General features: G+C 48.1%; 1 protein-coding gene across 8 annotated transcripts in view; it reads right to left on the minus strand.

Annotated features, from left to right (window-relative positions):
- The window catches only part of EBF1 (EBF transcription factor 1), a 267,950-nt gene extending 253,204 nt beyond the window's left edge, over positions 1-14,746 (minus strand). For 4 of the 8 annotated variants that reach the window (XM_033073409.2, XM_033073406.2, XM_033073405.2 and 1 more), the window contains exons 1-5: positions 13,842-14,746; positions 12,371-12,527; positions 12,016-12,079; positions 11,769-11,824; positions 2,760-2,833 (exon numbers count right to left, since the gene is read on the minus strand). In XM_033073409.2, the coding sequence (XP_032929300.1) occupies positions 2,760-2,833; positions 11,769-11,824; positions 12,016-12,079; positions 12,371-12,527; positions 13,842-13,975 (485 nt within the window). In that variant the 5' untranslated portion in view covers positions 13,976-14,746. The remainder of the gene's footprint in view (positions 1-2,759; positions 2,834-11,768; positions 11,825-12,015; positions 12,080-12,370; positions 12,528-13,841) is intronic. The other 4 variants (XM_033073413.2, XM_033073412.2, XM_033073411.2 and 1 more) reach the window with 1 other exon arrangement.
- Positions 14,747-16,607: the final 1,861 nt, after the last annotated feature.

The raw sequence follows: 16,607 nt of genomic DNA on the forward strand, positions 1-16,607 counted from the left end.
CTTCGCTCTCCTACCACAGCCAGGACTCTCTTACACATTTGAATTCTTTGTCTCCTCCGTGCCATAGCTGTAGTACACTATAAATACCCAGCTTTGTCACATAAATGCAAAGTTTTATTGTGCAGTTAGCCTTGATAGAAAGCACTGCTGAAAGTTGTTTAGAAATTAAATATCTAAAACAAGCTATTTTAAAATACAGAGCCCTCACTATTTCATGTCTGAAATGAAGAAATTTCATCTTAGGGAGAGCAAGCTGTCTTTCACACCATATGGCTAATGGTAGTGCATAGCAATTAGCTGGGCTGATTAATGGGGAACAGACTCTAATTTTATGCTTATAATTGAGGCTGCATTTGCACCCCTGGTGCAAATTCAGCACATCCCAACTTCCACTTACAACAGGCAAGAAATCAAGAGAAACAGAATGGTGTGGAGAGAGAATTTTTTCCCCTTCTAGACCCCTAAAGAGCATCAGATTTGCAATTTAAAAGCGTGTTAGCAGCACAATAGATGACAGATTTGTGCAATAGGGTCAAGCGGCCTGGTAAACAAACAGCACCCTCTTACCCACGTATGGGCAGCAAAGGAAATGGGGAATATCTAATATGAGCTGTAAGAAATTTGAATTTGTCTCCCCCACCCTGTCAGGAACACAACATTTGCCTCCTACAGTCAGTTTGGGTTTTTTCTACCCCTCCACCTTATGGCCATGAAACACAAAGCAAGGACTAGCAGTAAATAAATAGGAGGAGAAGAATAAAGCTTCTGAGCCAGTGAATTTTAAGAACAAAGAAAGTGCAAAGTGCTTTAATAAAGGGAGTGACTGCGCATCTTTCCACATTCCCAGAACAGAAATAATTTTGTCAAAGTATATTGAATGGCTATAAATCTGTGATGTGGGCATTTGGTCTTCTGGTTAAAACTCAGCTCACTATATAAAGTTTTAATTTACTTCTTACACTTTATGTTTCTGAAGAATCTGTAAGAAAATTAATTCCTTAAAGTAGCAGATTCGGGCTCAGTTATTCCTACCACCAAACCTCGCTGGCTAAAGATCAGGAGGACACATCACCCAGAACTAATGGCAGATTCAAACCCTGACACTGCAGGCACTTGAACATGTGCCTAATTTTTCTCATGTGCCCAGTCCCACTGTTTTACTGGTCTGTTACAGGAGAAAAGTAAAAGGCACTTGAGTCTTATCAGGTCAGGGGCCTCCTTTAATATTTCCATGAATTGTTCCTAGCTAGGTATCCAGTGTGAAAGTCATGCTAATTGGGCCAATGAATTTTAGGACAATTACAAGTTGTCAGCATGACTGGGATTCCATTTGGAAAGGCAGAAGTGGCCTGGAGTCCTCAGCAAAGCAGAGGCTCCCAGTGGCAGCAGAGGCTCAGGCACCTTGGAGATGCTGATTGTTCTGGAGCTGCAAACCAATGTCTTTGGTTTCCTGGAAGAAGCCAAACCCCCTGAAGGAAGCAGCCCAGAAAAGCACAACATGAAAACTAAAATCCCCCAAAATCCTGCTGCAAGGAAGAATTTTAGGGGGGCTATGCAGGGTTTCACCCAAGCTTGCAGAGCAAGGAGAGAACTCCTTCTCTGCCTTCATCACAGGGTGCTGTTCTCCCAGCAGGGTTTTAGCAGGAGGAGCTGTCAGTGGAGGACAAAACATGCAGATCCCAAGAATTTAAAAAAAAAAAAAAGAAAAATTAAAAAAAAAAAATCAACCAACAGAGAAGTTTCCATCTGAGTATTTTGTCAAAGACTCTCCCCTGCCAGGAAACCCTCATCCAAGTTTATTCTTTTAGAAGTGGGTACTAGTTTTTACCCTCAAGTTACTCCTTTTTAGTAAATGTGTTTTGTAAAAGTTACAACGCATGCAATGGCATTTTTACAGTCTTAAAACAACTGATTGTAACAATGAGCTTATGCAAGAACGCCTCGTGTTCCACCAGGGAATTATTTTCTGCCATCGAATAACATGTAACAAATGATTTTTTCAGACATGCAAAAAACACCCACTAACTTTAATGAGACTGAGAGGTCAAGCTCTCTGAGGTGGCGAAGGGGTCTGTAGTAAAAAGGAAGTAGAGGAGGCTTCACCCACTTCAACCAGCCAGAACAGAGAAGGAAGCAGCTGCAGAAGTTTGGGGGAGAAGATATTTGACTGAATTAAAGTCACCAACCCCAGGCAGCACAAGAGAGCACTGGGCAGAGCCAAATCTGCATGGGGAAGTTTAAAGAAAATCAAGAAGATGACATCTTTTGCTCAGAGAAGCTTCAGCTGAGCCAGGCTTGTGGGGACCCTGCTTGAGCAGCAACCAGGACAAAAAAACCTCCTGACCTCACTCCTTAATGCATATCCAGAAAAAAAATAAAAATAAAAAATAATATTTATTAAAAAATACTATTTGTCATTTTGCTGAGGAGTTTTTGTTGGGAATTGGGGACAGAGACATTTATTGCTACAAGACTATAATAGACTGTTAATTTCGGTGAGGAGACCTTTTGTGGGCTACAGTGTCTAAATGAAAACCAGCAGCATTCTGTTAAGAATAACTCTTTATAAATAATTGAAAACTAGTGTGACGACTGAGACCTTGCTGCTAATTACACACACACCGAACTGTGTTATTTTGGGATTGTTTAATGCAAGAAAGATAAATTTAACTCTGAAAATAGCTGTAGGTTCAACCTAGATTTTGGGAGACAGATTCATCTTCTCATCACTAATTAACTGGAAGAGGGGTATTTCTTACCTGCACATTATTTCATGCGTGAGCAGAACTCGGCACATTTCTGGGTTCTTGTCTTGGCCTTCATATACTATCGCCTGGAAATAAAACACATTTTTAGTTGTACATAAAGTTGAGTTTGGAGAAAATCAAAACACGTCATCATAGTAAGCAAAGGCTCAGCGAGTTGCAAACCACAGCTCAGGCATCTCCACCAAACCTGCTCCAAAATCTGCAGTTGTAAAACAACACAAGCTGAGTACAGCTAAATTCCCTCCTCTCTGTTGCACATCTCTCCAGCAGTGTGTAGGATGGGTTTTTTTAGTAGTCAAGACAACCACAATTTTCTTTTCAATTCAGAATAAAATATAAACCTAATAGCATTAAAAGGAATGGGGGGGAAGGAAAAAAAGAAAAAAAAATCAGCAAGGCTTGGTATACTTTGGGTCCTATTCATTAAAAAAAAAAAAAAAAAGAAAAAGAAAAGAGAGAGCTCATGCATTTTTAATTACAAAAGCTGCACAGCCCAGGCATTTTCCTGGTAGCTCCTGAGAAAGCACCTGGGCCTGATTCTTGCCTTGAACCTCCTGATCCAGCGCTTTCCAGAGAGCACCTCCGGAGTTACAGGGATATAAATAAGTGAGGAGAAGGCCCTACCAGAGCAGAGGAGACCAAAACAAACAGAGGATCAACCAGCTTGAGAAATTTGACTCTGAGACAGCACAGGGAGAATCCTTTAAGCTAAAACTCTGGAAAGGCAGAGTGTTCACATTTCAAGAGGAGTCTGCGTTTGCTCCCAGCAGCAGCACCAGCAGCGAGGGATCGGCGTCACGCACGAGCTGGGTTAGAGCTCACAGCCCCTGTGGGACAGGAGTCCCACCTCAGCCCCACACTCATGTTTTCCATGGTGCTCACAGGCACCAGCCCCCCAGCAGCAAAACAAGAGTGGAGTTTCCTTTGCAACAGCATATTTGGCTGGCACTGAGTTTCTAAACCTTTTAGGATGGCATTCCAGAGCTGGGATCGGAGCCCCAGCCTTGGAGGGATGACCACCCTGCATCTGAGCATCAGCACTGCCCTTGAGCTTGGTGTGACCTTTTCAGCCTCTAAAACACAGAACTTAAAACAAGAAATTGGTGGGGAGGGGGGAACTCAGCAGGTAAAATGACATCTGAGATGGTTCTCCCAGAGCTAATGATAAAATAGAGACTGAAATTTAAGAAGCGTGCTCTATGGATGAAACACATTTTAAGGAATGAGATCAATTTGAAATGGAAGCGTGGAAAATACTGACAGAAAAGTAAGTTACCTTAATATAGAATGAACTGTTTTTCCAGTCCTTACAAATGTAACCCATGAAGGGTAAGAGGTGTGGTACTTTTAGAAGGGGCACAAATCTCAAGACACACAAATCTGAAGAAGCATGCACTGACTCTTACACAATTGAAATGGCAACATGCAATATTAATATTATGCATTGTAAAATTACTTCATAATTCCATAAATAATATGAGGAATGGGCCTGTGTTACCTTTGGTAGTTTTAATTTTTTAACTTCAGTTTTGCTATGGGCCTTCTCCTAAAACCTGAGAGCCCCTGGGCTGGGGTTTTATAGCTGATAAAACAGAGGATAATGGGTCCAGAGTCTGTCCTGGCTTGTGCCCCCTCATTTCCACCAGTGAGGCAGGGCAGCTGTGAGCCCAGCACTGGGATAAAGGGGATGCACAGAAAGTCTCCCCTTGTTGGACACCAGCAATCCCCTGACCCCAGCTGGGACCCCCACCTTGAGCTACTTCCACATCAGTGCCCAAGAGAGATACAGATGGTTTGCAAGAAGCCTTGGAAAATGGAATTTCATGTATTACAGCAGGAGGTGGGGCAAATTCAGAAGAGCTTCATTCCCAGCATTAAAAGGGAAGATGGGGAGAATTCTTCCAGGCAAAGCCAGAGAACTGAGGTAACTGGCTGACACCTGGTGGGGTCAGTCACTGGGGACATTGCAAAGACTCCAGAAAACCCCAGATCAGGTTCCACCTGGCAGTGCAGCAGGCCAGACGAGGAGGAAGCTCATGGCACTTCTTGGATTTTATCAACAGTTAAAAAATAATCTCCCTCTGAGAACGCAGAGCAAGAAGGGAAAGAGCAGATCTGCTCCTGAGGCCTTTAGTGGGGACAAACACCTCCAGCCCCCATCACCTCCAGACAACCACAACGTGACACGAGAGGAGAGGGCTGCTGGACTCAGCTCGTTCTTCTTATACTTCCAAATATTAAAATTAATTTACCCAGGATGGGTTAGCTTGTTGCCAGTGGAGCCAAGGAAGAGCTAGAAACGACAAACCAGAATGCAAAATTTACTTTCTTTTTTCCCCCTACCCTCTCTCCTCCTGTCCCCTTCCTGCTGCTGTGCTTACTTAACCTCCAGGTAGCTGCTTAAATAACTCAACTAAATAGCAATAATGAACGGGCAGAGTCAACACTGTGGTACATAATCACCTTGTCTGTTGTGTTTAGCATCAGTGATCCCTTCTTTGCGTGCATGACATTCTTCTGCCTCCCTCCATGCTAAGGATTTGCTTCTCACTTTATTTGCATTCAATTATCGAAGTTGCACCCGGGCACATTTTGTTTTCTCCGCGTCAAACGCAGCTCCTCTTGCCTACCCTATTCCTACAGGAATTTCTAGGAAATTCCAGAGAGCAGGAGGATGCACTGGGCTCATTTCTGAGCAGCTCATCCCCATCTCCCCACTCCTGTGTCCCAATTTACTTGTGTGAAGCCCCAGCTGTTTGCCCCCATGAATGGCTGCCCGAGAGCCCTGCAGATACTCGACCGCCCCGCACAACGCGCCGCTCTGAAGCATTAATTCTACAATTAGTTTCAAAAAGGAAACAGGAACTGCTAAAGTTTCAGATCGTTAGAGCTGCCAGAAGTATTTTTACAGGAAGGGTCTACTACGTTACTGTTGTGAAAATGTTTAACTCCCGGATTTGAACAGCTACTCTTTTCAACAAAAAATATCTTGATTTTTTTTTAATAAATTATGCGGTTTTTAAGTTCAGGCTTTGAAACGGGGAGGTTGCGTCAGGGTTCCCTGTCGCACTAACGTCGTCGTGATTTTGTCAAATAGGGATCACATTAATGAGAGACAAAGTGAAAGTTACAGTGCATAAACTTAGACCACAGCAGAGCTAAAAATAAGCCTGCAGATACACATCGGAGTTGCACAACAAAACACCGGCAAAGGAAATGCAAAATTATAGACTTCGGATTTTTTCTTTTTGTTTACTTCATGTCGTTTTAACCCGGTGGTGTTTCATAAGCATTTGAAAATAATGTTTCTTCCCCTGAACAACTTAAACATTCCCCCACAAAATTTATCTTCCATTTTGCCAGCTGTTACTCACGCAAGTAACCTTCCTGCAAGAAGTCCCAATGAGTAACAATCACTCATGCACAAACAGACTTCAAAATCGGGCCCCGAAAAATTAGTGTCAAAAATACAAGACTTCCTCACATCTATTTAAATAAAGCTGCACAAAATTTAAATCAAATTCAGTTCGCTGCTCAACAGCAAATATAAATTACTACACTGAGCACATCACAGTCAAGTACGTCCAAAAATTCATTTAAACTTTCCGGCAACAGACTTCATTATTTAAAAAAAAATAAAAATAAAAATAAAAAAATACAAAGGAAGGGGGCAATAGAAAAGTCAAGGCTACAGTTCTCATTTAATCTACTTTTTCCCCAATAGATTCAGTAGGATAAAGCAATAAAGGAATTGACAAACAAGCTGGAAAAATACAAAGAGAGATTTTTGTCCTTAACCATTCCTGAATAAATCCAGATTTATGTTGGTACAAGTGAGGACAGAATCGTCTCGTGGTGTCAGTTTGCCAGTCAAGCAATCCTGCTTTCAGAACTGGACGAAAAACAATCTTGAAGGAATGAGATCATGGTCATTATATTACTCAGTTATGTCATGGCCTTGATTTTAAAAGAGTAAGAGAAGGAGAGAAATCACCAGCGTGCATCTAAATCCACTTGCTTTCAGATTCCATCTGCCTCACAAAACAAAGTATCTCCCTTACAGAAATAAAAGAGAAGGGAAAACTCATTAAAATTAGGGTCTTTTCCAAAACAGAACTAAAATGATTTGGAATGACGTTTACAGCTGTACACACAGGGAGAAAATAAAATCCTGGCCCCACCGAATTCAATAGGCGCTTTGCAATTGACTTCAGATGGGCCAGAATTTCACCCAGAGAGGATTAGGCTTGTATCCACTTTATATCTACAGAGAAAATACTGTGAATTACATTTATTTGGCTTTGAATCCTTAACCCTCAATTACCCGAGGTTTTACCCCTTCCCCAGGCAAAACCTCAGCCCATCCCAGGGAGGTTTATCCCGGACAAGCAGCGCGGAGCTGGTCCCGGGGCGAGGACAGGGAGTTCTTGCTCTGCCTCTCCACGCACAATTCAGAAGCATCTAATTATTTTATCCAGTCTCCCCCTGCCTTTGGTTCACAGCCTGCTTATCGACGTATTCACACAAATTAAATAAATTTATCTCTCCTAATATGTTCATTTTTAATGGTTTTCAAACATTCACATGGAAACAGCTCTAGCGTAAATATCCCAGAACAAATGGCTGTATATTATACAGGAGGGAGCAGTTGGGCTGCCAGACTGGGAATGCACCAGGCCATCTGGCTCAGGCAGTCTCTCCAAAATCCTCAGCTTTGTTTTCACCCTCAGACTCCAAACAACACATTTTCCACTGTGATGAGTTTACATTTTCCCAAACACAGGTCCTGATCATGCATGCAAATTCCAAACTTCTCCATTCCTCTCTGTACAAGAAAATTAAAATCACCTGCGCTTCTGACATCTCACCAAAGGCACAAGAAAGCTGCTAAAATCTGGCGCAATGTAAACTTTCCCCGTCACAGGGGTTAGGTTTTGTTTCATGTTTGTGTGAAATTTCTCTGAGTCTGCTGAGGCTCCTCTGAACTTATTGATAACATTTTTTTTTCCCATGCGTGTAGCTGCCAGAGAAGGGCCATGCCATGCACAGAATGGAGCTGATCAAATATCTGCAGACATCAGAGAATGACAGACAAGTCAACAGAAAAACCATTTGCATCCAGAGTTATAGCTCTGGAAAAAAAAATCCAAATATAAACAGGGTTTAAGTCTGAAGGAAGGATTTTTGACTCATGAGGGCTCTCAGCAATAGACAATAGCCATCGACAAAACATGATTGTTAAGATGCCTGAGCCATATTAGCATCCGTTATATCTTATGGATGAGAACGGCTCAAGGAAAAATGGGTGGGGAACAAGTATTTCAGATTTATTTCCTCCATCTTTCCTAATAGTGAAATATCTCAACTTTATGAAAATACAGCCAAAGAAATAGAAGGCATCTCTTCTCCATAACCGTATTAAAATCCTTTGACTTGCCTAAAAACTCCACTTTTATTAGGGCAGACATATTTCACGTTTTTGCAGGCAATTTCCAAATGCATCATTGTTAGAGGCAGATCTTCTGCGGGAGGAGCTGCCGCTTTACGGAAAGAACAGTTACAAAGTTTGGGGTCCTACAGGGTTTTGAGCGCGTTAGGAATACGATCCTGACATAAAATGAGATGCCAATATAACGTAAAAGAAAATTTAATAAAGCCAGTATCGACACCGAATGTTGTTGTCTGAACTGGAAAGAACTTCTCTGCCACAGGAATGATTTGTGTGTGGCATTTACAATTTTTAAGTGACGGGGACACATTTCAGAAACTTAGCGAGACCCCCGAAAGCCTCGTAATTCCCATTTCACTCAGCGCTTCTCCGGGGCCACCACCAAAGGCCAAGCGCAATACCCAAACACAACCCAAAACTATGAGCTCTGAGACCAATCCTGGCTGGGTTTCCCGTTTGGAATCCCACAGCCCCGTTCCCAAGGAGTGCGCGTGCAGCCCGAGCTCCTGTTTGGGGCAGTGCGCGCACAGCTCATCCCACAGCCCAGCTCTGCCCTGGGATGCAGCTCCCAACACAGCTCTTGGCTCTCCAGCCCCACTTCCCATCCTGCTCCACAGCTGACACACAAACACGCACCAGGACACGGAGATCCCTCTGTTCCACCCAGGACACGGCTCTTGCTACGAGTTTCTTAGCTGGGCACAGCCACACAAAGAAATCCCTGAGTTAGGCAGAGCAGGAACTCTCAGGAGCAGGAACATCTCCTCTTTAGTACATACACAGCCCCCAGCACAGCCAAGCCCTGCCTACCTACTGGTATAACACATGCTGCTAATGGGACATTCACATTAAATCTCTGAGCAGCAATCCTATGCACAGAAATCCAGGTCTGATTTGCAGAAGAGCTTTTATTTTATCTTACCTAACTTAATAATCCTCAACCGTACAAAACCTCGCAATTTGTAACAGTGACACAAAGAGAATATATTTAAATCTGATGTGTCCATATTAAAAAATAATAATAAAAAAATTAATATTTAAAAAAAAAAGCCACAGGTACTTTCCTGTATGATCTGGGGAACCTAGCTCATTCAAGCTTTGCTTCTGTGGGATTTTTAATTTGCCACCAGAAACCTCAGAGTAGCTGTAATTTCAGTCTGGGAATTCACAATTATCGAGTGTGTGAATGTGCGTGTGTGAGGACTGAGCAGATACTTGCCAGCTGAAACGTGTACGCTTCTGCAACAGTTTCATTTAAAAGTAATCATTTCATTATCCAATTTGTTCTGAGCGTCATGCATTAAAATACTACACCTTCAAGTAGACTGACAATATATATTTAACTTTCATTAAAAATTAAAGAATTTTCAGACAGTCTTTGCAATATTTAATTACAGTTTGATGATTTGAAAGTTACTTGAGAATCTTCTATATAATTCACTGTCATAAAATATAAATGATATATTCAACATTTGGGTGAGCTTCTGTCATGTGTTGTACTTCACTTCCTAATAAGCATTCAGTAACCGACGCAATCCCAACTCTGAAATAATTTCACTTTTGAAAAGAAAGAATTAAAAAAGGAGAAGAAGAAGAATTTAGCGTCTGGCCCCCGAAAAAATTCAGAGCGACACACGCCACAGTTTTTACATGACAATGCCCTAGTTTTTCATAAGCAATTATAGTCACGCCTAAAGAAACTACAGACATGAAATTAATATGTAAGCAAACATGTTTGCATCTAAAACAGCCTTTTGCTCTCCGTTTTCTAATCTAAGCTCAGAGAGCTTTTATTCTAAAATCCTTGCTTCTCGACCCCACTGCACTTTCCCCAAAATCTGTAATTTGCACTAACTTTGTTTTTCTAAGACTTCCTGAAATCAGACAGATTTTTTTTTTTCTCCTCCTTCTTCATTGTGAATGTGCTTTAAAGCTACCCGGTAGGTTTTACAAATAAACTGTATCTCGGGGTTTTTTTCCCCTTTCTCTCCAAAGACCCTCTGATGACTTGATAATAATGAGAGACCAAGAGGTCAAACAGTGCCTTAGGATGAACTCTTCATATGCAAGATGCCTTTGTTAAGAAAATTATTTTGAATCCACTGCTCTCCATGAGTTCAGGGCTCTGTTTTCAACAGGATTATGACCAGAGGCTTCTGCATTTCCGTAACGATAGGAAAGCTATTTAAAGATAATATTTATTGATAGTCTCTCTCACACGATCTACACTGAAATACACAAGCTCCAAAAGGACTAAAAAGAGTTCATACATCAGGAAGATTTTGTTATTTTTAACACAAACTAACCAATTTGTGCCTGAAAACCAGGGAATGACAGCAAACGCTTTCCAGGATTTTTTAGGAAGAAGGGTATGTTGCTGCTGTTTTAATTCCAACAAGGAATGGGCTCTGTTTGGAAGTGTACAGTATAACAGAGTTCAGATGCACAGTGGATTGTCTTGTAAAATTCACCCAAGTTCCTTTTTTCTTTTTTTTTCTTTTTTTTTTCTTTTTTTTTTTTTTTTTGACTGTTGAAAGACAGTCTTCAATAGCAGGAAAACATGTTTTGGGACCATCAAAGAGAGTTTTGTAAAACAAACTCAGCCCTTAGAGCTTTATGTTTTGCTATAGAAAAAAAAACTCAAATACAAGCCAAGAGTTTTGTCCCTGCAGACAACATACAAGGACTGACGTTTCCTAGCGGTACAAAAAAACCCTTAATGTTTTCCCTAAATAAAATTTAAGAATTTTCTTTAACAAGTTAAACAGATTAGGAGGGCAAGAAACATATTTTAAGGATGAGAAGGCTCAAAAGCGATCTCAACCATTTAAAAGAAACATATTCTAAGAGAAAAATATTCTGACAGGAGTAGGGAAAAAAGCCAGAGTAAAAATTTTAAAAGAGGGGAAAAAAAAGAAAAGAAAGAAGAGAGAATCGATTTGCTCAGACAGACCCTTTGTAAAAATACTGGTTTTAAACAGAAAAGTATTTTTTACAGGTAGGCACGCACGTTTTTACTCTGTTTGGGAAGCTAAAGAACAGCCTTAAAATGAGAATTAATCCACTGACAAGCCCTGTTGCCCTCCCCGAGTCCTACACCGAGCTCGCCGCTGCCCGCGCCGCGATTCTGGGGTGTGTTCCGACATGCAAACGTGTCGCGATAGAACCGCTCCTCCTTCAGCGGCAGCGCCGAGAGCGGACGGACCGACAGAGCCCCGCCGGGCAGCGCCTTGTGCTGGCGGCGCTCGGGGGCTGCCGGAGGCCGGAGGTTAATTCTTATTAATTAAGCGGCAAAACCATCCGCAGCCCTGACTGGGACGGCTGCAGGGTCGCCGGTGGTTTTGTTTTGTTTTTTTTTTTTTTTTTCGGCAGCCCAGCAGCAGGCGGGGTCCCGCGGGGACCCGCTCGCCGCCCGCAGCCCGCCCGGTGGCCGGAGCGGGAGGCGGCGGCTCCGTCCCTTCCCCGCCGGGCAGAGCGGGGGCGGGATTCGCCTCCCGGGGCCGCCCCGACGGCTGCCACCCCCTGCTCGGCGGCCGCCCCGCAGCACCCACCTGCTTGGTCATGGAGTCGATGAGCCGCACGTAGAAATCCTGCTCCGTCCTGATCCCTGAAACAAGGCAGAGGCGTGAGGAGCGGAGCGGCAGCGCGCCGGGGCTCGCCCGAGGGCTCGGGCCTGCCGGGCTCGCCCGTGTCCCGGCAGCGAGCGCAGGGAGCCGAGGGGAACCGGGACAGCCCGGGCTGCTGGGCTCTGCAGCCGCGGAGACAACGGGACCGACCCCGGGGGCTCCCAGCCCTTACCATTGCTGTAGAGCAGCTGCAGGCGGTAGTGGATCCCGTTGTTGGTCTTTTCGCTGTTGGCTTCCTGAAGTCAAAGGCGACACGGGAGGCCGGAGGGAAAAGGAAAACAGTATCAATGAGGCTTCTCCATCACTCGCACGCCCGGTGTCCCCGGGGCTGGATGGGGCAGCTCTCAGCCCTCTCACCGGGCATAGCGAGGGATCAGGGGACATCCCCTCCTCGTCTGCCCTCCGGGACAGGGAAGGCTGAGGCTGCCGGGGCTCCCGGGACGAGCCGGTGTCGCGGCCCCGGGGGAGCGGAGCGGGGAGGGCCCCGGAGTGGCGGCCGAGCCCCCACGGGGCTCCAGGGCACTCACCTTCTCCTTCTCCACGAAGCCCACGAAGGCGGTGCGCTCGATCTCCACGGGCTGCCCCTGCCGGTCGTACAGAGCCAGGACGAAGTGGAAAAAGTTGGACTTCCTCAGGTTGGAAGGCGGCTGCTTCTCGAAGTGAGCCCGGGCCAGACCCACTCCGCTGGGACCAGAGACACGCGGGTTAGCGGCAGCTCCGACAAGGCGGCCTCACGTCCCCCCCGGCCCGTGCCTTCCCCCGCCGGGACCCGGCTGGGCCCCCCCGGGCAGAGCATCCCTCCCTCCCCCGAGCCGCCCTGGGGCTTTTCCCTCCGGGCACGGAGAAAGACTCAAACTCCGAACCCCGCGGATCCCCGAGCCCATCCCGTGCTGCGGCGAGCCCGAAGCCCCCAGCAGCCCCCCCAGCCCTCCCCGGTACCCACCAGCCCTGCCCGGGGGCCGTGCCCGCTCGCAGCCGGCCCTGCATGGCGGGGGAGCCGCGCTCAGAGCCGCCGGCGCGTTGCCCCGCGGAGCAGCATCGCTCCTGCCACTTCTCAAACTCGGCTCGGAGCTGTCACAGCAGCGCCCATGTGCCTTATCTTGCGAGCCTTTCCTCCCGCGCCGGAGCGGTGGATAAACACCGAGCCCAGAAGACAACTTCAAATATTTCAGGGCTGTCCCTGCAGAAACTTTCCCTTCCTTAGAGGGCTCCAAAGGGAGGGTGCGGGGCGAGGTGGGAGACACCGGGAGATGTCAACATTAAACTGATGCCGGATGATGCCGGCTCCAGGGCTTAAGCTGCGAATCCAGCATCAGGCTTTGACTCGTGTTTGGGTTTGTTTTTGTTTTGTTTTTTTTTTCTTCCCGGGGAAGAGGATGGGAAGAAGGAGAAATAAGAGAGAAAACGAGGCTGGGCGCAGCTTCGCCAAACCCAGCTTATATTTGGGGGAATTTCTTTTAAAAAATCTGAGACAAGTGGCAGTGGTTTTACAAAGGGACTTCAAATTAAATTTCTCCTGAAGTACGCTTTGCAAACTCCCTACTTATCGGAGGAGAAGAAGGGGAGCTGCTGATTCTGACGAGAATAGGAAAGCGAGGTAGAGAAATATATTTTGGATACATCGGTGCACAACTCGCTGCTCTCCGGAGGAGGAAAAGTGTCATTTCAAGATCTTAAGAGTAAATCAGCAGCAAACATAGTTTTGAAAACTCCTTCCTCCGAGCGAACACAAGGAACCAGAGAGATGAAACCCACCTATCCGTACCTAGCGAAACTCGCCACTTCCTTTATTGTTGCTATCATTATTTAATAAAAACTCATTCCTACGGGACAATAGGGATAAATATTTAACTGGCGACATCTACGCGGAACTCACTGCCGGTAGCAGAGCTGCAGAGCCGGGATTTTGTTGGCGCGGGGGGAAAGGCGCTGCGGGCGGGGAGCGCCCCGGGGCGCGGAGCGGGGCGCGGGCGCGGAGCGGGCGCGGAGCCTGCCTACCTCTGAGCGGCCGTGCTGGCGTCCAGGACGCCGGCTCCCTGCATCCACGTCCGCACCGCGTTCATCCCCGCGCCGAGGGGCTCTTCCTTCATGCTGCTCCCACTCCGCTGGATGCTTTCCTGAATCCCAAACATGAATCAGAAACAACAGCGCAAATCTTCCTTCTTTATTCAAATTTTTTTTAAAAAAAGTGATAAAATCGCCAGGCGGACTGTTATATGTGGGGTGGGTTTTTTTCTTTCTTTTTCTCTTTTCTTTCTCTCTCTGCAGCTGATCGCTGGAATCAAAGCAAGTCGGAGAAAGCAAACACAGGCACGCACATTAAAAAAAAAAAAAATCCAGAGGCAATCAGAGCCCGGTTTTGTTGCTGCTGTTTGCTGCGTGTGCAGTTTGTTTGGGTGCTTGGAGGGGCTAGCGGGGTGCTGGGGGCTGGTTGCAGCGCTCGCAAGCCGGAGGAGTACTTGAAGTCCCTTTTGTATGAAGACACCCCTCGGATGGCAGCAGGCAAAAAAAAAAAAAAAAAAAAAAAAATTTCAGATGGCAGTTTAAGAAACAATAGGACGAACGGGAGCTGCGGCAGGCTCTGCTACATCAAGTGTCATTTTCCAGTGACAAGAGAGGCAAGTCCCCCCCCTTCTCCCCTCTCTCTTTTCTTTCTTTCTTTTCTCCCTCTTTCTTCTCTCCTCTCCCAGCCGAAGCGCTCTCCGCTCCTCTCCTCTCTCCTCCCTCCTCCAGCCGCGCAGGAAGCGAGTTGCCGGAGCCGGGCGCACGCCGGGAAGGGAGCGAGAGGGGCGCACCCGCGGCGGCGGCGCGGACGGACGGCCGGAGGGAGACCCTGGGGCTCCCCGTGCCCCCTCCCTCTCCCGCAGCGCCGGGCGGACTCGCCGTCTCTCCCTATGGGAGCCACTTTGACTATCCCCGCCGCCGAACACGAGCCCCGCAGCCCCGGCGGGCGGGGGGCGGGGCCGCCTCGGGCACGCCCCCTCATTTGCATCGCGTCACCGCCCCGCCCCCGCGCCGCCGCCGCCAATCAGCGCAGGCAAAGCGCCTCCGATGGGCGGGGTCACGCCTCTCTCATTAGCATAGTCCCGCCCCGGCGCGGCCGGCCCGGGGGAAAGTTGCCCCGGAGCGCCGGGGGCGGGCCCGGCACAGCGCGGCCGCGCCTTTGTTCGCCCGGAGCGCCGCGGGCCACACGGGCACCGACCCCGCAGAGGCTCCCCCGGTGCCCGCACCGACCCCCCGCCGCCCGGGGCCGGCCCTCGGCAGCAGGGCGCCGCGCTCCCGCAGCCGGCACCGCTGCGTATGGGGGTGGCCGAGCCCTCCCCGCTGTAGCCGGGATCCGCCGGCAGCGCCAGGCTGCCCACCCCGACTGCCCAACGCTGGGGATGCCCCGAGCTCGCCGTGCCCGGTGCCCGAGCCCGGGATTGCCCCCCGTGTGAGGGATGCCGCATCCCCGCTCCTGCCCCGCTGCCGGCAGCGTGCGCTGCTTTGCCGCACAAGCACGGCAATTCCGAACGGGACACTTCGCCGTGAAAGTTTTTTTTCTTTTTTTTTTTTTCCCTAGGAAGTCCGATTTTTGTTTTCTCAGGGAAAATAATAATTTCAATAAAACCAGTTCCTGTCCTCGCTAGGGAAGCGCCGGGCTGGTTGCGCCCCGGCCGAGCGGGCGCGGTCCCGCATCTCTCCCCGAGCCGCTGTCCCCGCATCACCCTCCATCCATCCTTCCCCTGTCCGAGCCGCTCCGTGACCGAGCTGCTCCCGTCTCTCGGGCTCTTGCTGAGGTCGGAGCTCTCTGTGCCGGCGGCCTGGGTTATGCCTGCCCAAACACAGGCTTGCCCATCTTTATATAATGGAACAAAACCCTGCGCATCCCGGCGCGCCGGGCTGCTCGCCCTCTCCACGGCGATGTCACACCGCGGAGGCTGCGGGGAGGGTACCCTGAAGAGTCTGGGCTGTCTCTGAATCGCTGCCGTGTCGCTGTGTGTCCCCGCTCCCCGCTCAGAGGTGCGGGAGGTGCTGTCCCGGGGATGGAGCGGCGGGCGGTGCTGTCCCGGGGGATGGAGCGGCGGGCGGTGCTGCCCGCTCCTCCCGGGGGTGCAGAGCCCCGCAAAGGGCAGCCAAGCCCACCGGGGGGATCCCCCAGCCGGGAGCAGCTGAGGGCCTGGAGAGCGGCCGGTCCAGCCTGCCAGCACCACTCTACAGCTCCAAGGCAGCCCGACAACTATACAGGACCCTCTCCCAACCACCTGTACATCACTTTGTGTGGCACAGCCCGCTGAACCCACAGCTAAGCCTCGGGAAGAGAGCTCAGACTCCAAAACAGGCACAGAGCTCGCTGCCAGCAGTGAGAAACTGCCCCCGATCCTCGGCTTTAGGCGAGTCCACACACAAAACATCCACATCCCCAGCATTCTGCATGCTCGCATAGGAACTGTCACAGACAGCAAGTTTCCACATTCCCTGAAGATGCCGTTTGAATCTTGACACGATGCTGCTGTGTCACATCTCAGGGAGATGTGGCAGAACACGGACACACACCCCACATGAATATTTACGCCATAGGTATGGCACAGGAGCGGTTTGGCTCCTGCAGAGTTCCGGCTTATTGGGCATCATCCTCCGGCTGCTGCTCTATCAGTTGTATCATATCCAGCCTAAATGCCTCCATGGTGAGATACATTCTGCAATTAAAAGCTATTTGCACCTGCACTGATTGCTCCTTTCCCAGGGCAGGGATCTGCCCAGGGAGGAATAATGCATTTGAAT

This window comes from Catharus ustulatus, chromosome 15 (genome assembly GCF_009819885.2).
Source record: "Catharus ustulatus isolate bCatUst1 chromosome 15, bCatUst1.pri.v2, whole genome shotgun sequence".
NCBI lineage: Eukaryota > Metazoa > Chordata > Aves > Passeriformes > Turdidae > Catharus > Catharus ustulatus.